The 27,276-nt window shown below is 44.2% G+C and overlaps 2 protein-coding genes across 3 annotated transcripts; one reads left to right on the plus strand and one right to left on the minus strand.

Moving 5' to 3' along the window:
* Window positions 1-1,588: 1,588 nt before the first annotated feature.
* Window positions 1,589-7,264, plus strand: LPXK (tetraacyldisaccharide 4'-kinase family protein). Of its 2 annotated transcripts, XM_048694386.2 has the most exons (7): window positions 1,589-1,975; window positions 2,205-2,432; window positions 2,626-2,775; window positions 3,171-3,380; window positions 6,304-6,363; window positions 6,683-6,763; window positions 6,859-7,264. In XM_048694386.2, the coding sequence occupies exons 1-7, from the start codon at window positions 1,676-1,678 to the stop codon at window positions 7,018-7,020; spliced, it is 1,191 nt and encodes a 396-aa protein (XP_048550343.1). In that variant the 5' UTR covers window positions 1,589-1,675; the 3' UTR covers window positions 7,021-7,264. The 2 variants fall into 2 exon arrangements, with proteins under 2 accessions (XP_048550343.1, XP_087400148.1); XM_087544022.1 differs by lacking the exon at window positions 6,304-6,363.
* A 2,489-nt stretch (window positions 7,265-9,753) lies between these two features.
* Window positions 9,754-10,920, minus strand: LOC125548924 (uncharacterized). The gene has a single exon (XM_048712444.2). The coding sequence runs from the start codon at window positions 10,732-10,734 to the stop codon at window positions 10,006-10,008; it is 729 nt and encodes a 242-aa protein (XP_048568401.2). The 5' UTR covers window positions 10,735-10,920; the 3' UTR covers window positions 9,754-10,005.
* Between the last annotated feature and the right edge of the window lie 16,356 nt (window positions 10,921-27,276).

The raw sequence follows: 27,276 nt of genomic DNA on the forward strand, positions 1-27,276 counted from the left end.
ATATATTGCTTCGAAAACCACATTTTAAGATGAAGCTTGGTATCCTTGATGATGGCCGCATACGGGGACGAGTCTAACCTTGGACAAGTCGAGAGCTTCCTGCAATAGTTGTGAGTCGGTCTCGAAGACAACTCGAAAGGCACCAATGTCAGCTGCCATGGCAACTGCTTTAGACATGGTCGCTACCTCGGCTCCAAACGAATATGCTATCTATTCTTTTTCTACTAGCCCGAGCAAGCACCACCTCACCAATCTCATCACAGACCACCGCGCCCCGTGCAATGAAATTCTCACCCGGTGTATATGCTCCATTTACATTAATTTTCAAAGTGCCCTCAACCGGCGCTACCCACTTGCTTACTGTCTGTATCTTGCCCTTCGTTCTGAACAGTTGCATAAATTTCAGCGTACTGCATTGCACTCTATGAACCAGCTCGTTGTCCGTGATTGGAAGCTCCCCTTCCCTTATCTTATTCATCTTGTTCCACCAATTCCACCAGAAGGTGAGGATTTGGACACACACTTTTTCATCTAACCTTCATAGAAGATCCATAACTGCATGCCTAGATGAAAGTTCTTCCAGCTCCACGCGTATCTTCTCCAGGCTCATAGCCCTCCATACTTCTTTGACAGCCTTGCACTTGACAAAGAGGTGTGCCCCGTCCTCATCCACCCTCCCACAGAAGAAGCATTTTGAGCTTTCAAGCTTGACCCCTCTCCTCATCAAGTTGGTGCAGAAAGCCAGGGACTCATGCTTGACTCGCCAAGCAAATATCTGAATCTTACGTGGGCATGGCAGCTTCCAGATTCTCCGCCATGACTGGTCGTCCCATCTATCCAACCTCCCTGCCCCCATTGTACTACTGCTTGGGGCCCCGTTCTTTGCTTGTTCCTGCAGCTGTACATATAGTTTGTAGGCGCTTTTCACTGTGTGGTTCCCTTTCGAGTCAAAGTGCCAAGCCATGAAATCGCTCACTTATTCACGCAGGGGAATCTGGAAAATGTGTCGTACATCATCCGGCCAAAAAATGTCCTTGACGAGTTGCTCATCCCAAGACCCCGTAATCAGGCAAATAAGATCGCTGACCTGTGTAATTAGATTATGCCCTTTTGGTGTGATAACCCGTCGCGACCAAGCCCTTGGAATCCAGGGGTCAGACCAGATGTTGACTCCTGACCCATCATCGATTCTCCAGATATAACCCTTCTTGATCAGCTCGAGGCCACGTAATATAGTTCGTTAGGTATATGATATGCCATCTCTAGGTTTTGCATCCAACAAGTGAAACTGAGGAACCACAATTTCATTATACGTCCACATAGAGAGTCGGGGTTTTGAAGCAGTCTCCAGCCCTGCCGTGACAACATCGCCATGTTAGAACTATGCATGTCCCTGAATTCTAGGCCACCCATGCCTTTGGGGAGTGTCCATGTCTCCCAACTTAACCAGTGAATGGTATTCTCTTTTTCCTGTTGGCTCCCCCCGATTTTCTCACAACGACCAGCTCTCCTTTTTTTTCTATGGTTTTTTTAGCAACTTCTATGGATTTTGTTAATTCCCCGTCTAAGCCCAGCATACCGAGTTTCAATCAAGCTGGCTTAATTGGGAAAAAGGCCCAGCCCAACACTTCGTCACCCGGGGAGAGGCGGCGGCGACCACCCCGGGGACTCTCCGATGGCGACGGAGAAGGCGCGGCAGCTCCTGGCCCGCCTCGCCGCCACCCCGGACGCCGCCGTTCCTAACCTCCCTTTCCTCCACCGCGCACTCCTCCTCCCTCTCCTCTCCGCCGCCTCCGCCCTCCTACGCCTCCCCGTCATCCTCTCCTCCTCTCCGCTACGCTCGCGACGGACCCTACCGGTCCCCGTCATCAGCGTAGGAAACCTCACCTGGGGCGGCAACGGAAAGACACCCATGGTCGACTTCCTGGCCCGCAGGTTTCACAGTATGGGCATCTCGCCACTCATCCTAACAAGGGTAAACTCGTCCTCCTAATGCTGCTTGCTTGCTTGTACTTCTTCACATTTTGTATTGTTTCTCATTCAATCATTTAGTTACGCAGACAAAATTTTCAGTAAAAATGGGGTCTCTTCATCAGTCCTAAACTAACGTTTAGCCACTGTCACCTAGTTCATTTCCAATACTTCATTTATATTTCTCGTGATGCTACCTTTGAACAAATCAGTCATAAAATTCGATGCTGTAGGGTTATGCGGGTGGCGATGAATCTAAGATGCTCCGGAGGCGCCTTGCTGATACTTCCACCAAGATTGGTGTTGGCGCAAACCGGGCTGCCGTGGGTTCTTCCATGTTGCAAAAGTATGGCCATGTCGATCCTTGTGATGCCTTCCGCCGGGAGAAGTTAGGGTGCAACCGGGTGGCAAGCGGTAAAAGTGCGAAAATTGGAGTCGCTATACTCGATGACGGAATGCAGGTATCAAGTATTTGTTTTTCTTTTCTTGTATAGACAACTTATATGGATCAATCCATCAGTACCATGGAATCTTGGAAAATAGCTAAACAGTGGCATCTTTTAAACTAATAATGGTCAAGCATAGCTGTTCCTTCAGGAAAGACATGTTCTCATGTATGTATTCTCGGTTCTGTCTGTCGTTTCTTGTAGGCAGCACCGGAGCCTGCTTCGAGATGTGGAGATTGTGATGGTCAATGGGTTGACACCTTGGGGAAATACTCATTTCATTCCACGAGGACCCATGAGGGAACCGTTGAGCGCACTTACTCGAGCTGATATAGTGGTTATTCATCATGCGGATCTGGTAAACGATAGTCTCAGTAACTCAGACTTTCTTGTAACTTATTTGTGTTTCCTGTTTGAGTATTAAATGTTTAGTGGCTGATATTGTTCTTGACATGAAGCACTGAAAGTGTGATGTTGAAGTAAGCCAGCACAAATTTAAGCTGTCACATAAAAATGTATTTATAGCGACCATGTAATTCTAAGTATTTAGAATTTACAATTTAGAATTAAAATAATCCAAGGTGCTTTCTTACTTTCCCTCATTGTTAACTGAAATTGCATCCGGAAAAGGTGGGGCTTAACCATTAGTGAATTCCGCACTGCAAGAAATGAGAGATGTTGGTATCTCTTTTACCTCAAGCACATGAATAATCTCATAGGTTGTTCTCTGAACTACCATTTGCTATTACACAGGCTTGTGAAGCGCAGCTGGAAACAATTGCACGTACAGTCCAGGATAGTGGCACAACATGTTCAGTGTTCTTTAGTAAATTGGCCCCATCACATATTTTCGAGGTTCATCAACCATTACAGAAACTATCTCTTAATGTGTTGGGTGGCATGATTGTGCTATGTGTTTCTGCGATTGGCTGCCCAGATGCTTTCATACATACAGTCAGAGAGGTACTTTTTTCCCTCACACTTCCTTTGTCTAGACCCTTTTAGCTTGGTGTGTCTTATCTTGAAATGGAATGCTGCCTGTTGTAATCCTACTCTTTTTGAGAAGACAGTGTAAGTGTTTATAGAGGTTCATTGCCACTATGTTTTGCTGCTTGTATATCATCAGACTTAATTAATGTTTCCTAGGTGTATCACACCAACTCAAAACTGGAATTTACAGATAACTTTATTAAGTTTCATGTAAAGCCTTAAGATGTTCCTGTATGTTTTCCTTCATTCATGCTTAGCTGCCTACCTCACACTGTATCATAAGACTAAGGTGGTCAGCCAAACAAACAATACATAGTCAAGTCACCCCACATCTGTAGTCGATATATTTTAAAAAAATCTGACAAAACGCAAAGCTTGCGTCTCGATGCATTGATAGAAAGAAAGTATATACAAGCCTGGAAATATGCTAAACAACCGACCACTCAAGACCTAGACAGGACCATGACCAAAGGTTGTTAGACACACGTTACAACCAACGCCACCAAACTACCTCTGGCCTACATGCCCACTAGTCGGCCACACAAGCACACAGAATGCCGTAACCCACCAGGACCCCGAGATGAGATGAGAAGAGAGAGTGGGTCGTCGGACGGGAATATGGCTCGGCAAAAGATGCCAATTACATACAGCAGGGTGTCGTCGGACGGGAACCAAGACACGTGCACAACAGATCAACCCTCGCGCGACCAGCCACAAGGGACCAATTGAACCCAACCAGGGCTGGTCCTGAGATTTCAGGGGGCTGGGGCGAATCTAGAATGCGGGGCCCTTAGTATAAACGTCTAAATTACAATCAACGCATGTAGATAAAATTTTTGACCCCAAAAAATAAGTGCATCCAAAATCACAAGCATATCAAATAATGTATACATATTACCTTCAATTTTTCTACATTCTGAGATGCAAAATCACTAATGATAGTAATCTACAACAACAACAACAACAACAACAACAACAAAGCCTTTAGTCCCAAACAAGTTGGGGTAGGCTAGAGGTGAAACCCAAGAGATCTCGCAACCAACTCATGGCTCTGGCACGTGGATTGCAAGCTTCCACGCACCCCTGTCCATAGCTAGCTCTTTGATTACTAATGATAGTAATCTCATCCAACAATTTCTTCTCAATGCATACAGTTGCCAAGCCATTTAACCTCTCTTGTGACATTGCAGATCTCAGGTATTATTTAAACACTTTCAACTTTGAGAAGCTTCTTTCAGCTGATGCCCACAGTCATTGTAAGTAAAATCTAATAGGTAATAAAAATATTAGGATGACAATCTGCTTCTCTGGCAAACTCAAAAATCTCCATAGCAGGCATTGGTCTATTGGGCAAAGTCAATTGCATAACCACTTAACTCATAACCACTTGCAAGCTTACTGCAACTTTCTTTTAGTTCATAACGGTCCAATAACTTAAAGGCCGTTGAACTCATTAAAAATCCAAATATATTTTTGAATCATTGGAGTTCTTCAAATATGCTTTTCAGTGAATTGGTTGCCACATCAACCATAACAAAACAAGAAAAAAAAACTTCAAAAGCCTTCTGAGCTTGCAAGATTGCTTCATCGCAGTCAGTTTAATCAAATTGCCTCTTCCTAGGTGCACGGCGTTTTACTAGAAATGATGACTCTACACCCGTTTTAGATGCGATTTCTTTGGCAATGATCACACCAGAAGCAAACCCTTCATTTCTGTAAGTGCCAAAGTAATTCCTCATACCTTCTATTTGTGTTAAGGCAGACTCAATGCACATGGATAGTGATTGCAACTTCCTGCTCACTATAGCTACAACAAATAGAATATCATTCCAAATGACCCTAGCCTTGGGTTTGGTACCACTATCTTCACTTAACTCAAGCAAAGCTCCAAAGAAATCACATCTAAATGGGCGTAGAGCTATAATTTCCAGTAAAACATCGTGCTCCTAGGAAGTGGCAATTTGATGAAAGTGACTGCAATGAAGCAATCTTGCAAGCCGACATGGCTTTTGAAGCTAAATATTGTTTGGTTATGGTTGATGTGGCAACCAATTCATTGAATAACAGATTTAAAGAACTCCAATCATTCAAAAAGTATATTTGGATTTTTAATGAATTCAATGGCCTCGAAGTTAGTGGACTGTTATGAACTAAAAGACAATTGCGCTAAATTTGCAAGTTATTTCTCTTCAGATGATTCATCTAATGTTGGGTTAAAGGATCTAATTTTTGAGTTAAGTGTTATGCACTTGACTTTGTTCAATAGACCAATGTCTGCGATGTGGATTTTTGAGTTTGTCAGAGAAGCAGATTGTTATCCTAATATTTCTATTGCCTATTGGATTTTATTTACTATGACTGACTGTAGCATCAGCTGAAAGAAGCTTTTGAAAGTTGAAATTGTTGAAAAACTACCTGAGATCTGCAATGTTAAATGGCTTGGTAACTTAATGCACTGAGAAGAAATTGTTAGATGAGATTGATATTGATACTATATTAGTTGCATCTTGGAATTTTAGAAGAAAATTTCGAGTTAATATGTGTAAATTTCTTTGTATGATTTTGGATGCACCTATTTTTTGGGGGTAAAAAATCATGTCTACTAAGGGCCCCGGATTGTAGTTTCCCCCGGGCCCCTGAAATCTCAGGACCGGCTCTGAGCGCGTACTGCAGCAAGACGCGCCCTCCGGTGATGCGAGGGGAGGGGGCGAGAAAGGTGGTGGTGGTGTGGACTGTGGAGGCGCTAGGGTTCCAACTTGCCTGATGTATTTCAATCGTTTTCTCTGACTAATCTTTGATGCTTTTACTATAATGGAATCACACCCATACTGTAATAGTGTGCTATCCTGCTACTAGGAAATCATGCAAATAATCCTTTACTTATTGGTTGCTGTAGATTGGTCCACTTAATGTTGATAGGTTGGATTTCAGTGATCATCATTTCTTCAATGATTATGTAAGTGTCTGCTATCTCTCTTCATGTACTTTCCATGGTCGTTGCTAGTTAGGAGCTCCACATCAGCAAATCAAATCAAGTTACATGTACTTCCAGAATGACATACGCATGTCCAGCTGTACATGTTACCTGGCTTGGCAATGGGACTGTAATATGTACCATTTCTGAAAGTGAAGCAAGAAATTGCTCCCATTTTTGGCTGAAACAATAGTCTAGCTGTTGCAATACTGCATTTGTAATATATATTTTCTTAATACTAGCTTCTCTTTGTCATTCACTGCATGGTGATTGATTTTCTCTCCTTGTTTACCTACTATAGGACCTAGAATTAATCCAAGAAAGAGTGAGGCAGCTTGTGGATCAACATAACAAAGAGACCGTAGTCTTAGTTACTGAGAAGGTATTTTGCCATCTTAGAATTCCCTGCGTACAATTTTCCCGGATAATCCATTTGACTGCTTATTCCATGTGTTCTTCTCCCTATTTCTCTGTCAGGATTACGACCGTGATCCAGATGTCCTTAGAATGTTGGGCGTGAAGGTTTGGGTTCTGTCTTCTTCTTTGCAAATTATGGCCCTCAAGGAACAAGGAGAAGATGAATTGCTGAGGAAATTAAAAGACATTATCACAGCAACTAGGCATGTGGTCCAGCCATGAGTTGCTGATGGATCTGGTTATATTCGGCTGGGCATATCTTGAAGCAAAAACAGTTTTCCATTGGTCCTGTTAATTCCGTATAATGTTATATCAGATTTATCTGGTTAATTCAAATCCTGTTTTGGCGTTTTGGAACATGCAGTATTTTAGTTTTTTTTTCCAACTGGGTCAGTGGTCTGAGCCTCCAGTTAACTTGAACTGGATCTAACAAGATAATGAGGAGGGGATTCCCGTCTATTGCTCATGTGATGCTTTTGGTTTCAGTTTCTTTTGGAAAAAGTTGTTAGGTAAATATATCCATCAATACTCTGATATATTACAATGCTCACTTAGTCCTGTTGACATTCTGGTTATTACAATGCTCCTATTCTAACCTACACAATACTACAGTACATTCCAAGGTACTACGTGCACCTACTAATTACTAGTCATCTGTTGGTAAGAATTTCTATGACGTGCATTGCATTATGTGCTAGTAGAGCTGCAGAGCGGACAAATGAGGCATATCCTTGCGTGTTTTATCACTGGAGAGATGGGCGCATTTCTCCCCTCAATGCTTTGGGATATCTGAATAAAAAGTTCAGACTACTTCTATTTCTTCGTTGCACTTTTATTTTTTTGGTTTCCAATCCAAATAAACTTTCAAGTGTCTGTCAAGTCTTCCAGTTAGCATAAATTTCGCACAGCACAGTTTATTCCAGGGAAGTGTAGGTATATATACTGCGTGTCACTTTGGAAGATATTTTTTTAAATCGTGGGCTTCTTGACCATGTAATGTATACTTGTATAGCACTTATATACTCAAATTACCCAGCTCACCAGTCATGGAATTGTAAGGCAAGGACAGAAGCATCCTGGTTACTTACACTAGGAATTTTAAATTAAGAGAACAAAAGGAGTGCCTGTCTCCTAAAGTCAAATAAATGTGGGCATGTAGCATTGTGCATGGATTAGCGGTACTTGGTTAATTAGCTACCCATGTATTAGGTCTTTACCTAACTAATAATGAAAGAGGAGAGGAAGGACACTGCACATGTACTAGACATAAAAGACGACACTGTTCTGCTGGCAGGAGAGCTAGCTAGAGACGTGTGGCCGGCTGGCTGTATCAGTATGTACTGCATAACTTAGTTCATAAATATTGAAGTTCATTGGTACTGCTTTACTGTAGATTTGTACATGTAGGTGCAGATTCATAGCAGTACATGTAGGCACGTGCATATACTAATTACCACCTCTTGGTAGGAAATTATTTGATGTGCATAGCATCATCTGTATACTCAATTATAGCTAACTACGTATTACACAAGGATTCAGATTAACCGAACAAAACGAATGCTTCTCTTCTAATGGTGGCAGCTAGAGGTGTGCATGTAGCATTATGCATTGACTGATTAGCAGCAATTGGTTAATTAGCTCCCCATTCACTAGGGTAGGGTTTTACCTAACCAATAATGAAACAAGGAAGGAATGACACTGCACATGCACACATAAAACAATGCTCTGCTGGGCGGGGAGCTAGCAGCTAGACGCTGTAAGTATGTGAACATGTGCAGATAGAAGTATATCTGTACTGCTGCACTGTAGAATTGTACATATGGGTACTCAGCGCTAGCAGGTTACAAATTCACAGCAGGACGTGCATGCTTGAATTATTCCATCGGCCTTGCATATGCTGATTTGCATGTGCTGCTTCTTATTATAGTTCCTGTACATGCTACCTCCGGGCCGGAATATGTGTCAGCAGTGGCATATATTGCGAGTGGGTGTAGTATTAGTATATCTGCATGTCAGCATCTACACCGCCCGCTTGGTCTTTGCTTTAACATGTGCACTTCACCACTTATGCTTTAATTTTTACCCATAGGTGCATTTCCTCATTTCACACCATTATTCCTTACATGCAAGCACTGCATATATTTGTCATGGAATAATAAATTATTATCATGTGCTAATTGGCCTAGTAGTAAATAATCACTTCTTGTTTATCAACCTGATCTTGATATGATAGTATAATATATGAGAGACATATTCTCTCTCTTTTCTGCAATGCTTGTACCCTACATATATAGGAGTGTGTGTACAAGACAAGATTAGATCATCACTTTGCCCTATCTACTGTCTGCTTGTGACCTGACTTGAAAGAAGAAGCAACCTTGTTCATGGTTGACGAGGAAAACTCCAATGCATGGCAGACTATAGGCGAGGCATCACGAGGCAAACATGAAATGAATATTAGAGATTTGGTTCTAGCGCTGTGGAATATGATTCACATAGATTAGCTAATAAGATCTTAATTTATGAACTATACATGGTAGATTGGTAGTGAAATATATAGCTATATATGTCCTCTTTCGCAAACAAGGCTATTTATTGCCTATATCGTTTGAAGATTTTTTTTTTGAAAAATAATTTGTTGAAGAAACGTTAACAGATAATTAGTTTGGAACAACGATATTGATGTTTTGTCAATGAATTTGAGTTTCTGCTTCACATTTTGTACACAAAAATCTCAACAGCTCTTTGTTTCCTGATCAAACATCATGCACTATTTACGACTATGAATGATCCATGGAAGCACAAACTTCTCCAAGAAATCAACATTGAGAATTGACAAAATCACATGTATTGATAAGACTGCCCAATTAAGCAAATCACCTGAGATATCAAACATGGGAATCATAGAAGAAACTCTCCAAGTAATCCGAGCATAATCAAATTAAACACTTGATAGGAGGTACAAATTGTAACATGATTTGATTTGAGCTTTTGCAGAGTTCAATCGACATACATATATACACACATATGTAGAGAAACAAGCTTTTGGATTCGGATAAATTGACTAAGGGCAATCAAGAAGAATTAAGCACAAACGAAATAGAGACCGAGGGGGAAAAGAAGAACTGAAGCATGAACACTCACGCACACGATCGAGTTGGAAGTGCAAAATTAGAAGATTAAATCATGCAACTTTGGGAGCAGCAGCTAGCTAGTCCCAAGCCTAAGCTCTAGATCCACTTCTTGCCGGCCTACTCCAAGAAGGAGAAGGCTAGGGCTTGGGGCTGCTTTGGGTACCTTTGTATCACCTTCGTCAGCTCCTTGCATTCCCTCTCTTTCACTTGATGCTGGTGACCACCGCAGGAAGAACGGTAGCGCCACCGCTGGAGGCTGATCGACGACACGCCTGCGCTTCCTCCTTTCCCCCTCATCGCCGCTTCCCGAGGCTTCCTCAGCAGGCATGGAGATGAACACCTTGTTCCTGCTCTCTTTGATGATGCTGGATATATAGGAAGGAGAGGTAGTAGAGGGGCCTATCATGCTGGCCTGCTGATCCTGTGGAGATTTAGGGCGCACTGCCGCCCTATACTGCATCCCTGGCTGAAGGTGCTCATGATGATCATGAGGGCTTGTCGGCTGGGGCTGTGCTTGATGGTCTGGCGGGGAGACGCACTGCCGGAGACGAGCTCGGTCGCGGCGGTGCACGTTCATGTGTCCGCCGAGCGCCTGCGCAGACCGGAACTCTCGGCGGCAGAAGGTGCAGGTGTAGGAGCGCGGCGGCCACACGCAGCCGGCACCAAGGTGGCCCGCGGCGTCCCGCGCGAACGCCTGCTCCTCCCAAGACGGCTCAGCTGCTGACGCCGGCGCCGGGCAGGTAGCAGCTGTACTACTGGTAGTGGCGGCGCCCCACATACCCCAGTAGTAGTTGGCATCCATCTGCTAGGTAGATGGATCGCGGTTGCGGTGGAGTTCATGCCATGGGTTGGTTTGATCGAGCTCTGCACTGGTTGGTTGGTACCAGTACTAGATGGCTAGCTAGCTATAGCTAGTAGCCTAACTAGCAGTAGTGCATGCCAAGTTAAGATGTAGGAAGATGACCGCTGTTCTTTTTGTTGTTTGCGTTTACATGTATATGTACCACATGAGTAGTACTTGAGCATAGCTAGCTGGGAGATGACTACCATGTTTGATGTGAGATACACTTCCTCTACCTAGCTAGTTTACAGTGTTTTTGTTTGTTTACCACTAGCTAATATCTGGTTTATTAGTATATTGTAAAATCCCAGAGTTTTATCATAAATTCATCTTATTATTTGAAGATATCAATACTTAGTGTTTTAAAAAGTTTCACCAGACTTTTTCGGTAAAAAGTTTCACCAGACATATCCATAACGATAGCATTCTTTCAACTCCAGTGGATGCAAAAACAACCTAATTGTAATGTGCTTTAATTATACAATACTTTCACCTGCTAGTTAATGTGAACATGACTAATGTTTAGAACATGCATTATCAACCATTAATTTGGATTCTATCTCAATTTGCCTAATAATTGCACAATCTTTTTAATAACTTCTTATTTTTGTAGATCATATAACTCTATGTTAGGTTCATCTATCTATCATGAGCTAACATGTGTTAATTTGTTTGAGAAAAGGAAGGGTGAGCCTCCTCGCCTCTTCATCCCTGGTTAGCATATGTTAATGCTCAAGTGACAAATGAAATCTGATTATATGCTCAGTAATAATTTATATTTTTACAAACATGATACAAACACAGACGCTCGCATACACCCACGCACACTCACCTAATGAACGCAGACACGCACTCCCTGAGCACCTCTAAGAGACCGAGTCGACAGATCTAGAGGTTGATGAAGTCATCACAAACACCTCATAGTTGATGAGCACGCCATACCACAGAAAGAATAGCGCAGGAGAACATGAAATAAATTCAGGAAATATGCGATCACCCATACTAAGTCTAAGACTTGAACCAGGTGGGCTAGTTCCACCATAGGGAAGCTAATCATCTAAACTAAGCTTAGTTCACACATAGTGATAATTTGCATGTAAATTGTGTCATGATGTACCTGTAAATAAAAAAAGAGAGAATGTAATGTGAATAACTGCTCTCATTTACTAGTGATCGAATGAGAACATATGTGATTGCCCTGTGAGAAGTTGTCTTATGTTCTTCTACAAATGGACTATGTATCTTGTGATTGTTCTGTTCTTGCTTCTTCCGGGTCTCTCAACTTACATCCATCCGGGTTTGTGAGACCCATGTGTGGGTGTTTGCAGGCTAGCGTCTTGGGAGCGTTTGTCGGTCTGCATTTGTTGTTGTGTGGCTTCATGGGTTGGGAATAGTCTCTTTCCTTGTAGGGTTGTTGCTTGGTTGCATTTTTTTGGACAAGTTTCTAAAGGTTTTCACCTTTTTTGTAAATTAACTGGGCAACCCCTTTATGCTTAATTAATAAATGAGACAATTTTTTGCCTCTATTTCCAAAACAAAATGTCAATAAAACATTTAATGATTGTCCTCCTAGGTTGTTGATATCGTATACAGCATTCAGTAGGCATTCTTCTGTTTTATGGAAAATCCAATATGATTATCACTAACGAGCCATATGTGTAGAAGTGCATGCTCTAGGCAATGCAACGAAAAGACGAATCTGATGAAAGAGACTAGGCAATACTTTATACGTCAACACTCCCCCTCACGTATGGCTCCCTCAGGCCTAAACGTGGACCAAAAGTGGATTGCAATTTAATTGCGCCAGTCAAGACCTCTTGGGTCCGATACCATGTAGAAGTGCATGCTCTAACCGAAACAACCAAAAGACTAATATAATGAAATAGACTAGACAATACATTTATACGGCAACAATATGTGATAAGGGGTCTGGCAAGCGGCTTGAGCCTTATGCAATATTCGTTCAGAGGACTGTTAAGCCATCCAAGTTGATAGAGTGTCACTAGAGGCTTGCCATCATAGATAGATCAAAAATCATCTGAAGGGCATCTACAATTGTTGATAAGACAATCTTTTGTTATGCAATACATGTCATCTACAGAAGAGAAAAAACATGTTGTACAAACTATCTCTGATGACTGATGTTTGTACGCTCCTAAAATTATGGGATAGTTAATATGAAACTAGAGAAATAATAAATGACAACTTTAGCTATGACAGAAGACAAACCTATTGTTTTTCTATTTTCTCTCTTTCAACTCAGTAATTAACTTTAGCTGCAGTAGTGCTTTAGTTTTACTTAATCATTTTATTTAGTGTCTAGTTAATTAGTCTAAGGAGTTGATTTAATTTCTAGCGATTGCTTTGTAGTATTTGTAACCCTAGATTACTTAGGAAAAAAGTTGTAATTAACTATAGTGTAGCTGGAGTGGCCAGTCGCCTCTCCGTACATGTAGATGACAGATGACCCAGTCAGATTTATTGTCTGTCAAACTTGTTGAATGGTTAGTTTGACAACCGAATCTTAGTTTCAGTTTGACGAGTAAATATATTAACTAATCAATTATCCTGGCTGGCCGGCACATATGCAACGACTCAGCTGACAGTACGCATGTACCACCACTACTAAGCAACAACGAAGAAAAGCATAATGATGCACTGGGTAGTACTCCTAAACATGCGTTAACTTGCACTACTCAACCACCACTTTTTGGCCCTAAATTTGTCTTTCCTCTTGTTCCATCGATGGATGCATCCATTATTTATGCCCAAGTGACGTCACTGATCGATTGCAACTCTCCGACCAGTCCATATATCCAGATAGATTAGTCTCTCGTATCATAATAAAGTTGATGCTTGTGTGATTCCCTTTGCATGCCTTGTCCCCTTTAGTTTCTCACTATCTCTATTCTCTACTGATGCTGCGTGCAGCCACTCTTTATGCGATGATTGCTTGGTCGTTTCGTCAATAAAATCAGTGAAGTATGCCTTTTCTTTTTGTTTACAAAAATAATGTAGCCTTAATTTACGTGTGTGCAAAATGGGCAGATGGTAAGAGAGAAAAGGTAAATATAATTATTGTGTGGTTATACCAGAGAGCACGCAGGCCAAGGGCGATGAGATCCCGAATAATAGGATCGGCCTACGTCTACGTAGAAAATACAGTTACAGCAGACGGTACGATGTACAAGTTCTAACTCCCCCCTCAGCCGGAACTCCATGTGGAAGGATGTTCAGGCTGGACCTGAAATCAGTGAACACTTGTGACGGCAACCCTTTGGTAATATGTCCGCAAACTGAGAACTCGAGGGAACATGTAGAACACGAGCTTCACCGAGGGCCACCCGATCACAAACAAAGTGCAAATCGATCTCAATGTGTTTTATGCGCTGGTGTTGAACCGGGTTGTACGCAAGGTAGGGTGCACTGACGTTATCACAATACACAATAGTAGTACGCGTTGGTGGAAGCTTGAGCACATGGAGTAGTTGTCGCAACGAGCAGGACTCAACAAACACAATTTGCAACACCTCTATACTCAGCTTTGGCACTAGACCTTGAGATAGTGGGTTGCCTCTTTGATGACCAGGAAATGAGGTTTGTGCCAAGGAAGACACAAAACCCAGAAGTAGACTTACGTGTGTCCAGACATCCTCCCTAACCCGCATCGGTATATGCTATGAGATCCTTCGAGGAGGACTTGTATAGTTGAAGCCCATAATGTGACGTGTCTTGCAAGTATCGAAGGATCCTATTGACAAGTTGCATGTGAGTGTCACGTGGCACATGCATGAACAACAAGCTTGCTGGACATCATAGGCAATATCAGGGTGTGTGAGGGTGAGGTATGGGAGTGCGCCGGCCACGATAGTGCCTTGGATTGCAGAGGAGTTGACCTTCTTGGGAGGGCAGTTTAGAGCTGGTGTCTACGAGGGTGGAAATCGGCTTGCAATTGAGCATTTTGGCACGCTCAAGAATCTTGAGGGTGTACTATTGCTGGCATAGGAAGAGGCCGGAATGGTTGGCGGTGACATTCATGCCCAAATAATGATGAAGGCCACCTAAGTCGGACATGGAGAATTCTGACTTGAGAGAGTTGATGATGGAGGTGAGTGTTTGTGGAGAATTGGCCATTAGGATGATATCATTAATGTAAACCAACAAGTAGGCAATGGAGGGGTTGTGTTGCATGATGACTAGCAAGGAATCACTCTTCGAAGCACGAAACCCAAGAGATAGAAGAAATGCTTGAAAACAAAGGAACCACATACAAGGAGCTTGTTTCAAGCCGTAGAGGGACTTACGGAGGAGACACACATGATCCGGCCTTGAGTAGTCCACAAAACCAGCTGGTTGAGAGCAGTACACTATTTCATTGAGATCACCATGAAGAAATACATTTTTGACGCCGAGTTGATGTATGTGCCATGAGTGGGTAGCAAAGCTCAACACCACATGAATGGTTGCCAGCTTGACCACACGACTGAATGTTTCACCATGATCCACACCCTCTTGTTGCGTGAATCTGCGCATAACCCATCGTGCTTTGTAGCGTGGCAAGGAGCCATCCGTGTTAAACTTGTGGCGAAAAATCCACTTACCCGTGACAACATTACACCTGCAGGCTTAGGCACCAAAGACCAAGTAAAGTTGTTCATTAAAGCACTAAACTCATCTAGCATTGCTTGACGCCAATGGGGATCTTTGAGAGATGATTTGTATGTGTGTGGTATGAGTGAAATGGAGTTGGACGTGGCATCGACAAGAAATAATTGTTTGGGCATGACATCACCAATTTTGGCTTTGGTGGACATTTTGTGTGAGTTATGGGGGTGGTTGTACCTAGACTGCATGCATGGGCAGAGGTGACATTGGGGTAGTGGGTGGCGCGGAAACTAAGGTTGATTTGGTGGGGCAAGCGGAAGATGTGGTAGGGCCGGTGAGCATGCGATCCGAGGGGGATGCGGTGTCAAGCAAGCCGACTGGTGCAGAGTGCGAGGAGGTTTGATGATCGTGGGGGTAGAGGAGAGCGAATGGGAGGGACACACATGGCGGCACAAGGCGCGGAGTGCGTTGGTTGGTTGGGTGATCGGGCCGCGGCAGCCGATGAGGACAGGTGGGTCCCGGACGAGGTAGGTGGGATGGGGGATCGAAGGGAACCAGTTGGGGGGTAGGAGTGCATCGGGATTTTCTATGGAGATGGTGTGCCGGGACGTGGGGGCGTGTACGGAAACACCGTTGTCAAAAATGGCGTGACAAGAGACGATGACGCGGTGTGTGTCTAAGTCATAGCACTGGTAGCCCTTGTGTTCGAGTGGGTAGCTTAGCGAAATGCACTAGGTGTAGCGAGGGGCTAGCTTGTGATCCATAGTGGCATATAGGTTGGGGAAGCAAAGACAACCAAAGATGCAAAGATGATCGTATCGGGATGCAAGCCGGTGAGAATAAAATAGGGTGTGTGGGGGGCAATGACACGAGAGGGGCGCTGGTTAAGTAAGTAAGTGTCCGTGTGGAGGGCTTCGACCCAAAAGGGTGGAATGAGTTTAGCTTTAAGGAAGAGGGTGCGGACAATATCGTTGGTGGTCCAAATGAGGCATTCAACTCTACCATCTTGAGGATAAGTGTGTAGGCAGGAGAAGCGATAAGCAATGCCATTAGAGTAGAAGAAAGAGCGTAAAGAGGAGGTGATGAATTAGCCACCATTATCGCATTGCATGCTCTTAATGATCACATGGAATTGAGTATGAACAAACGTGAAAAAGAGTTGTAAGATGGTGGATGTTTCTGATTTATGACGCAAAGGAAAAGTCCATGAATAATGAGTAAAATCATCCATCACAATGAGATAATATTGAAATCTAGAGAAGCTTACAATGGGAGAAGTCCATAAATCACAATGGATTAAATCAAATGGCGTAAATGTTTTGCTAGAGGAGGAAGAAAAGGGAAGATGTGGTTGATGACCTAGTTGACATGCACTACATGGTAAATGTGGGGCCTTATTACAGCCACTAAGTAAATATCTGGGCATGGTAGAAAGGGTGTGAGCATCGGGGTGTCCAAGGCGATGATGCCACAGATCCAAGGAGGTGGTGGTAGCGAGGAGTGCGGACGCCCGAGCCGAATTATTGCCAATGAAGGGGCAGAGATCGCCGGTACTGACGGAGATCATGAGAACTTTCCGAGTGCGGAGATCCTTCACAAGAAAACCACACGGGTAAAATTCAATAGAGCATGAGTTATCCTTGGTAAGTTTACGAACTGAAATATGGCTTGTAACAATAGTGGGGGAAACAATAACATCAGTGCGATGAAAATCATGGGGTTGGAGAGTAGTAGATATTGTGGCCGTGACAAGGAGATGGCGCCCATTACCAACAAGAATTCTAGAAGGAACATGCTTTAATGAAGAACTAGACAAGGTCAGGTTACCTTGAGTGTCGATCACATGCGGGGAGGCGCCGCTGTCAAGATACCACTCGGGGGATGGGTTGGTGGGGAAGCCACCGTTCTTGTAGGCAGTGCTGAGCATGGTGAGGTGCTCCCACGATGGTGGCTGGGGCGGAGAGTACCGATGAGGAGATGAAGGCACGGGCTGATACATGGGGTACGCTTGGGCATGCGACCCTGGGCGAGGGCCGAGAACACCCGCGACATTGGGAGGCACCTAGCCCGAGCACGGGGACGGCAGCGCCATGCCGTAGGGAGCGAAGTAGCCCGTGAATTGGGAGAACTGGGGCTGGGAGCCCTGAGCGCGGCCCCTAGAGTTGGCTCATTTGGGGCCACGCCCAAGGCTGCATCGTGGCCACGGTCACCAACATCGCCGATCCGATCACCGCGTCCACAACCAGACTGGGGGTTTGGCATATGTGGAGCACCCTGGTTGCGGTCGATGTCGTCAGCGGAGGAGAGGTCGGCGCGATCACCTTGGTCGCAGCCGCCATTGCCGAGGCTGCTACCACCCGAGGACCCATAGCCAAGGAGGGAAAACGCAGAGGCGCTCTCATCCGCGGCATGGTGAGCCATGGATTCTTCCGCCAAGAAGACGCGCGAGAGGACCGTGTCAAACACAACACATGTACTTGGTCGCCTAGAGCGACTCGAATGGTGTCGAGACATTTGTCGAGGCTATGGAGGAAATGAGTGGTTAGATTGATCTCGGTGATGACGTTGTCAATGTCGGCGAGGCAGTCAGTGAGAAGATTCATGCGGCGAGCATACTTAGCAACCGCGAGATCACCCTATGTAACACCCCGGATGTAACTTTCCCTATTTGTACTCCAACTCTTGCCGTTTTGGCGTTAAGTTATATTTATTTCCTCGGGTTTGGGTTTTTGTCTCCGTGTGTTGTTGTCGTTGTCATGCATCTCATATCATGTCATCATGTGCATTGCATTTGCATACGTGTTCGTCTCATGCATTCGAACATTTTCCCCGTTGTCCGTTTTGCATTCCGGCGCTTCGTTCTCCTCCGGTGGTCATTTCTAGCTTTCTTTCGTGTGTGGGGATTAAACATTTCCGGATTGGACCGAGACTTGCCAAGCGGCCTTGGTTTACTACCGGTAGACCACCTGTCAAGTTTCGTATCAGTTGGACTTCGTTTGATACTCCAACGGTTAACCGAGCGACCGAAAAGGCCTCGTGTGTGTTGCAGCCCAACCCCTCCAATTTGGCCCAAAACCCACCAAACTCTGCTCCATCATCTAGAGCATTCGATCACGATCGCGTGGCCGAAAATCGCACCTCATTTGGACTCTCCTAGCTCCCTCTATGCCTATTTATACCCCCCTCCCCGAAAAATCCGGATCACCTCGTCCTCAAACCCTAAAAAAAAACCATCTCCGCCGCTGCCGGACGTGTCCGCACAGGCCGGAAAATGTCCGGATCCGCCTCCGCCAACCGGGAGCCGCCACGTGGGCGCCCCGGACCACATCACCGCCGCCACTCCCGCCCAGGCCCGAGGCGGGCCCTCTCCCGCGCCGAACCGGGCCGCCACACCCGCGCCCGCCGCCGCCTTCTTCCCCGCGCCCGGCCGCCGCCTCGTCGCCCTCCGCCGCCAAGCCCCTCGCCGGCCGGACCCGGTCACCGCACTCCTCCCCGCCGCCTCGCGCTCCGCCGGCCGGAGCCGAGCTCCGCCGCGGCCGGCCATCTCCTCCTCCTCCTCCGGCCACGCCTCCCCGCACGGATCCGGCCGCCCCGGCCGTCTTCTTCTCCTCCGGCTCAACTCCGGTGAGCCCCGGCGTCGAACCTCGGGCTCCGTGCGATCCAGATCTGGATCGGGGTGAACAGTGAAATCCTAGGTCGTTTTTTTTCTTTTCTTTTTTTCTCTAAGTCCCGAAATTCTCAGTCCAAGTGCTCATGTTCGCGGCTCCGTAACTTTGCATCTGTAGCTCCGATTCATGCATATAGCATATCAAAATGTTCATCTCAGAGAGTACATCATTTCATTCCATTGCATCATTTTCATTTGAGCTCATCTTGATGCCCGAAATGCTGTTAGAAGAGGGCTACTTGAGTTAATTGTCAGATCTGCTACTCTGTTTAGCACTTTTGTCATTTTTGCCATGATTAATGTGTGCATGCTATGCCCATGAGTTCTATATGTGTTTTGTTAAGGGTTTTGTCATCTATCCAGAGGTGCAACCCATGTATTTTTAGGATGTGTGTGGTGACTTGTGCAAGCTTGCAAAGTGGTGCACTTGCTAATTCTGTTTTCAGGGACTTGGTGATTTCACTAAGTCCTGAAGCTGGTTATCTCATGAAGCCATATGTTCTTGTTGTTTCCTAATGATCCATGCCTCTTTTGAGGATGATCAGTAAGGATGTTTTGTTAATATTGTAGTGCTCTATCCATCCTTGTCTTTGTTTTCAATTATGGAGCACCCTAGCTTGAGTCAATCGAGCTCTACTTTTGCTACTTTGTGAATCTGGGCAGATTGTCAACTTGTTTGCAATTTTGCCGGTGATGTTGTAGTTGATCCATGCATGCTATGCTATTGTTCTTGCCATGTCTAGATTTCATTTTGTGCCTTCTTGATGGATGTATGCTTGTCTTGCCATGACTTGCTCTGTAGTGAGTGCATCGAGCTCGTAAACATGCCTACTTGAGTTATATTTCAGCATGTGCCAGTTTTTCACTAAGTCTGAAAACTGATTATGTTTTTGCTATGTTCACATGCTTGCAATTGTATTTTCTGGTCCATTTTGGCTCAAGGTCACTAAGGGACTTTTGTTAAGATCTTTGATTAGCTCCATGCCATGCTTTACTTTGCCATTTTCAGGTCTGTAGCTTGTAGTTTCTTTGCTCCGAAGAGGGCTACCTGATCTAAAATTCCAGACAAGTGTTAATTTCACTAAGTCTGAGATCTGTTTGTCATATGCATTTTTGCCATGCTTGTTTGAACCTGTTAATGGATGAATTGGCCGTAGCTCAGTGCTAGACTTTTGTTAAGCATCTTGTGTGCATCCCTTCCATGTATTTTGTTGTCATGTTTGGGTGCTGTAGTATGTTCATTTCGTTGCATTTAGATGCCTACTTGCTGTAGATCGCAGATCGGGGCCATATTTGAATCGCTTGCCATTTCCAAACCGTAACTCCGATTCCGACGTTCTTTATATCGTTTTCAAGCGATTTAATCTCATCTTTCCAGTGGAACACTTGGTTTTCCAAGTTGAGGCAAAGTTCATGCATTCCCTGTCATATCTTGCATTTTGCATCCCGCATCGCATCCCGCATAGCATATCATCATTGCATCATATTGCTTGATCCTTGCACGTGGTTGATTGTATCCTTGTTGCTTGTTTGTCTTGTTTGGGTAGAGCCGGGAGACGAGTTCGCTAACGAGGAGCCCGTTGAGTTTGCTTTCAAGGATCCAGTCAACTCTGACAACTGTGCAGGCAAGATGATCACACCCCCGAAATCACTACTATCTTTGCTATGCTAGTTTGCTATGCCATTGCTACGATGCCTACCACTAGCTTGCAAGCCTCCCAAATTGCCATGTCAAACCTCTAACCCACCATTGTCCTAGCAAACCGTTGATTGGCTATGTTACCGCTTTGCTCAGCCCCTCTTATAGCGTTGCTAGTTGCAGGTGAAGATTGGAGGCCGTTCCTTGTTGGAACATTTATTTAATTGTTGGGATATCATTATTTTGCCATGTTATCTTAATGCATCTATATACTTGGTAAAGGGTGGAAGGCTCGGCCTCTCGCCTAGTGTTTTGTTCCACTCTTGCCGCCCTAGTTTCCGTCATATCGGTGTTATGTTGTCGGATTTTGCGTTCCTTACGCGGTTGGGTTATAATGGGAACCCCTTGATATTTCGCCTTGATTAAAGCTTTTCCAGCAATGCCCAACATTGGTCTTACCCTTTGCCACCTAGCCTCTTTTTCCCTCGGGTTTTCGGAGCCCGCGGGTCATCTTATTTTAAACCCCCCGGGCCAGTGCTCCTCTGAGTGTTGGTCCAAACTAGAGTCCTGTGCAGCGCCCCCTCGGGGAAACTCGAGGTTTGGTTTTAGTTGTATGGAGCGCTCATCTGAGTGTGCCCTGAGAAAGAGATATGTGCAGCTCCTATCGGGATTTGTCGGCACATTCGGGCGGTGTTGCTGGTCTTGTTTTAACCTGTCGAAGTGTCTTGAGTTACCGAGATAGCGAGTCTGATCGGAACGTCTTGGGAGGAGGTCTATTACTTCGTTGACCGTGAGAGCTTGTCATGGGCTAAGTTGGGACTCCCCTGCAGGGATTGAACTTTCAAAAGCCGTGCCCGCGGTTATGGGCATATGGGAATTTGTTAATGTCCGGTTGTAGATAACTTGAACCTTAATTAAATTAAAATAAATCAACCGAGTGTGTTACCGTGATGGCCTCTTCTCGGCGGAGTCCGGGAAGTGGACACGGTGTTGGAGTAATGTTTGCGCAGGTTGCTCTCTAGTTTCTCGCTCGTGCTTTGCCTCCTCTTCTCGCTCTCTTTTGCGAATAAGTTAGCCACCATACTTGCTAGTCGCTTGCTGCAGCTCCATATATTTACCTTGCCATACCTATAAGCTTAAATAGTCTTGATCGCGAGGGTGCGAGATTGCTGAGTCCCTGTGGCTCACAGATTACTATTACACCAGATGCAGGTCCTGATGATTCCGCTCCAGGAGAAGCGTATGAGCTCAAGTGGGAGTTCGACGAAGACTCTCAACGTTACTATGTTTCCTTTCCCGATGATCAGTAGTGGTGCCCAGTTGGGGGTGAACGGGACCGTGTCGCATGTTGGGTTCTCTTTTATTTTGGCGCCGTAGTCGGGCCATGAGTGTTTGGATGATGTAATGTTATTTATGCACTTGATTGACGTGGCGAGTGTAAGCCAACTATGTTATCTCCCTTTTTATTATCATATTACATGGGATGTTGTGAAGATTGCCTAACTTGCGACATATGCCTTCAATGCGATTATGTCTCTAAGTCGTGCCTCGACACGTGGGAGCTATAGTCGCATCGAGGGTGTGACAAGTTGGTAATCAGAGCCTTCCCCGACCTTAGGAGCCCCATTGCTTGATCGTTTTAGCGGCCGAGTTGTGTCTAGAAAAATGTTTTGAGTCTTTAGGAATTATATGTCGGAGAGATTAGGAATTCTTTTTACTTCCCAGTCTCCTCATCGCTCTGGTAAGGCATCCTGACGTAGAGTTTTGACTCTTCTCTTCTCAAATTTCACTAAAATTTTTTTTAGGATCACGCGGGTATCTTGGAATCGTTTCGATGGTTTTATGATGAGAACATTGTCTTGGTGCCTCCTGTCAGGGGTTTAGTGGAAGTGTCCCGGGGAGTTGAGCTCTGAGGTGTTGTCATCATAATTTTATCATTGCAGTTCTGGAATACCTGAGTCTAGTACGCCGACATCGAAAATCTCTTTTATGCAGTTCGTTGGTGAGATAACCTCGACGCCACCCAATACTGGGGCGGAAGTTCGAGAGTATCGCCATAACTTGTATAACGGATGATTTTCGAAGGTTGAGGTAGATGGTTTCTGAAGGTTTCTTGGTTATGTGTTGAAGGATGGATACAGCTGGATGTAGGATTTGCTAGTTTGGGTGAGATATTATGCTTCCCCTGTATCCCCAACACCTGATTGCATAACCGGAAAGGTTCGGGAGTTTCATAGGTGGGAATTCTAGTAGCTCTAGTTCTTCTTCCACGGATATTGGTTTGAGATTGGGATTTCTTACCGATTATTCGTTCTTGATCCGTACCTTGTTGATTTATTTCTCTACCTTAATTCTACGTGGCTTCTCAATTTATGGATATGTGACCATTTCAAGAGGAATGCATTCGTTCATTTTGTTCGGATGTGAAGACTATATGTTGCAATTTTCATTCCGTTGGATTCAGCTTCAATATTGTCTATCATTATGCTAGTGGTGGTCAACCTCTTCAGGATGGCTCCTCCAACGCGCACGACTCCGAATCCTGATCCGCCACCACCTCCACCTCCTCCAGTGGCATGGCAAGCTGTGATGGCCGCAACCAATGCAAACACACAGCTGATCATGCAAATTCTCCAAGAGCGCAATCAAGGCAACCAAGGGAATCAAGGCAGCAATCAGAGTCACTTTGCTACACTCAACCAGTTCCTTGCTAACGGGCCAAAGACTTTCATCAATTGTGTTGAGGCAACCGATGCTGACGATTGGCTTGTGGATCTGTGTAAGCATTTTGAGTGCAGTAATGTCAGGCCTGAGGACTTTGTCAAGTTTGCTTCCTTCCAACTCAAAGATCAAGCTGCAGAATGGTTCCAGCAGTACAAGGACTCCAGGGGTGGACGTGTTATCACTTGGGATGATTTCTGTCGAGATTTCCGAGCTCATCATATTCCCCAGAGCGTGGTTGAAAGCAAGCGTGAGGAATTCCGCAATCTGAAGCACGGCTCTTTGTCTGTCTATGACTACAACAAGTTGTTCCAGAAGCTCGCCCGCTTTGCCAAGGGAGGATTCGTGCTCGGCCATGGTGAGGGCCCTGGTATCTGATACCATGTTGGAGAGAATAGTTTCTGTCCTTGATCTGATTTTGTTACACAATACAGGTTATACCCGAGAGAGAGAGAGAGAGAGAGAGTAGGCCTAGGGCGATGAGATCCTGAATAATAGGATCGGTGTATGTACAAAATATAGTTACAACAGACGGCACAATGTATGAGTTCTAACAGTGGCAACCATCTAGGTCTCCCCAAAAAAATGATAGACAAAACCATAATTTATTGCAAAGATGTCAAAGAATTCGGTATGTGAAACAAAATACCATCGAAGAACTTTTTCGGGCCCAACAACATAAAAAACTAGTACAACAACATGAATATTAAAGATCAAGGCACAAACCAACACCTCCTTACTGTGTGCATCATGATGTAGAGGCCGAGTACTTTCCTTTTCAAAAAAGAAAAATCAACACCTCCAAAGAGTCATAATTGGTTCTACTCTATCTACTTGTGAAGGATAGATATGGTCCAACATTACATATTTTTTCTGATGATCATTCCTTAAAAACCGGCTTAATTATCTCATATTTTAGTGACCTACCAAATAAACTATATTTTGCAAGTCAATAAGTGATTACAAAAAATCATAACAGAATTTGGTAAATATTTATTTACACAATCATATAATATGGAATTATGGGCTAATGTACTAGAATATTTATACCCCGCAGCAACGCACGGACAAATACCTAGTTAAAATTAGAAAATCCTTCACTATCTTTGTACTAATCACCTTATTTCTTATAGAAGATGAACTCATTGTCATATATATGATCCCATTGATCTCTTTTTCTAGCTTCGCCTTTCACCTTGGATTAAGGGATTAAATATGAAGAGGATGTGGGACCATTAATCTATGCTAACTGGCATTTCCCAACAATAATGTATTGTTTGGCAGTTAATTATTAATTAAGTGCCACTATCTTTTCGACACCGCAGGCTGCTATATGATGTTGATAAGAATTTGCATCTGTCACATGTCTATGTCGCTAGAAACACTATTTGATCAATCGATCAATCGGGGGCCCGGCCGGGGGCAACAAAAGATTCTTGCGTTACTGTCTCTGTCGATAGCTCATCAGAGAGCTACCAGGTGCAAATGCATGTAGTCTGTTTAATTACAGGATTTGGTAATTCTCATCTTGAAAGAATTAGCGAGCTCTCATCTAACATCTATGTCATTTGATTAATTAAATAAAAAAATCATGTAAAATCAATGATGTAAAAGTCCTATGAAACTTACTCCCTCCGTTCACTTCTATAAGACGTTTCAAACAACTGACATTGAACTGTTTTGGATGCTGGTTGAATTGTCTACGATGTCGTCTTATAAAAATGAACAGAGGGAGTAGTTAATTCTTATTTAGATGAAAGCTAGCTACACCCTTCAATTAACTACACTAAACCAATGAAACTATCATATAAATTCATTTTTTAAATATAGCAATTCAGTTAACAGCGTGATCAATCAGCACACACACATAATTCTAATTAGGTTTCCACCCTATTTTATATATAAAGCAACAATCACAGTGCACGGTCGAGCGATATAAGATAGCGAGGAATCCCTTAAACAAAGCAGATCAAAGAATAACCGCACAACAAAAATCAAACTGAAAAAAGATGCACGAACACTATAGAAAAATACACTTCCGTGATGATACATGTTTGACACAGTAGGTTACGTTTTCTGTCATGCATGTATATCCATGACAATTTTATGATAGAATCAAGATAGTCATACCTGTGCTGTCGTAGAAGTGTTTTATGACATTACCAAAATTATCATCATGGAAGTGTCCACTTCGATGACGATAAATCGCGCGTCATAGAAGTGCTTTCGTCACGGGTGACCGACACGTGGCATCCACCGTAATGGGTCACCGTTAAGCTATCGGGTTCCGGTTTGGATCTGATAACCCATTAACAACCCGGACCAATGGGGATTTTCCACGTGTAAAATTCTCATTGGCCGGAGGAACCACGTGTCAGCTCACCGTTGGGACAGATGTCATCCACTCATTGAACATGAGGCGCCTATGATAGATCGACATGTGGCACGGCCCAACAGTGGCCCATTCCGGTGAAAAAGGCCGGCCCAGTAAAAATTAGCAGGCTGACCCATATAAGACCTACTTGTGTCAGGTCCATTTAAGCCCACAGCCCATACGAGATGTGCCAATTTGGCACGTCAACGACCCGTTAACGATTTGACACTATTGCAGCCCATCGCGAGTTCGAGCCCGTTAACAGCCTGTTATATATTTGGACTTAATATCGGCCCGATGTGGTTTCGACCTGTTAACGACATTCAAGGAATGTGCCAATTTTCAGGATGTACATCTTTCGGCCTTTTAGCGACCCTTTTAAGTGTTGGGCCAATTTCCGGCCCGGTGTGTCTTTTAGCCCATTGATGGCCCATAAGTGAGTTGGGCCATTTGCCGTCGGACCTAAGTTTTGGCCTTTTAACGGCCCATGCTCTTCATGGTCCAATACCAGCCCGATTTCTCTTTCATCCTGCTAAAGGCACACAACACAGTTGGGCCATTTACAGTATGACCTGACTTTCGTCCTCTTAGCGGCCCATGCTCTTCATGGTCCAGTATGAGCCCGCTGTCTCTTTCGGCTTGCTAAAGGCCCACAGTATAGTTGGGCCATATGTAGCCCGAACTTGGCATCGGCCTGTTAACGGCCCGTGAAATCAAATGGGCCCACCTGTTGCTCGCTTCGATGTTGGCCTGTTAACGACCCAGGAGGTAAGAGGGCCGACCATTAACGTTTGGCCTGGTAACGACCCATTAACTCAATGGGCCCACTCAAGTTTATACATGTCTTTAGGCCCAATTAGATAATTTGAGCCCATTACGACGAGCAGTTATGCACAGGACCAAAACCGATCAAGCAAAGGTACAACAAACAGGAAAAAACGTTGCACATCCAACATATATTACAGGAAATTACATCCATTGGGCAATCAAAGATTGATGCTAGTGCAAATAAATGAACAGAACCTAATGATCTACAACGTCACAATCTGCAACCTCAGCGCGGATGACGCCCATAAGCATGTGGGCAAGTTCTTGCTGCTTTGCTACACTGTCTCTGAAAACATTGATCAGTTGTTGTTACACACGAATGTGCACTTCTGATTCCTACACCATTTCCATCATTGCTTCAGCCATTAATTGGTTCACAAACATACATTTTTTTCGTTGCATTCGAGATAGAGGAAACTGGACAGATTCAGATGGCGATTTTGGCAGGCTTGTATTATTGAGAGTGGAAAGTGTCTCGACCACTGCATCATAATATAAAATTAGGAGGGGAACCGAAAAGATTAATCAAGAGTTATTGCCATATTACCTGGCCTAGATTTATTGGAAAGAAACAATGGGGTTGCCTTGCTGTTTTCAGAGTTTGTCTTTTTATCTTCAACAACCTGCACCAAATTAACACACTAGCATTGCTATCATTGGCCAGGTCAG

This window comes from Triticum urartu, chromosome 2A (genome assembly GCF_056163025.1).
Source record: "Triticum urartu cultivar PI428250 chromosome 2A, HENAU_Tu73, whole genome shotgun sequence".
Taxonomy (NCBI): Eukaryota; Viridiplantae; Streptophyta; class Magnoliopsida; order Poales; family Poaceae; genus Triticum; species Triticum urartu.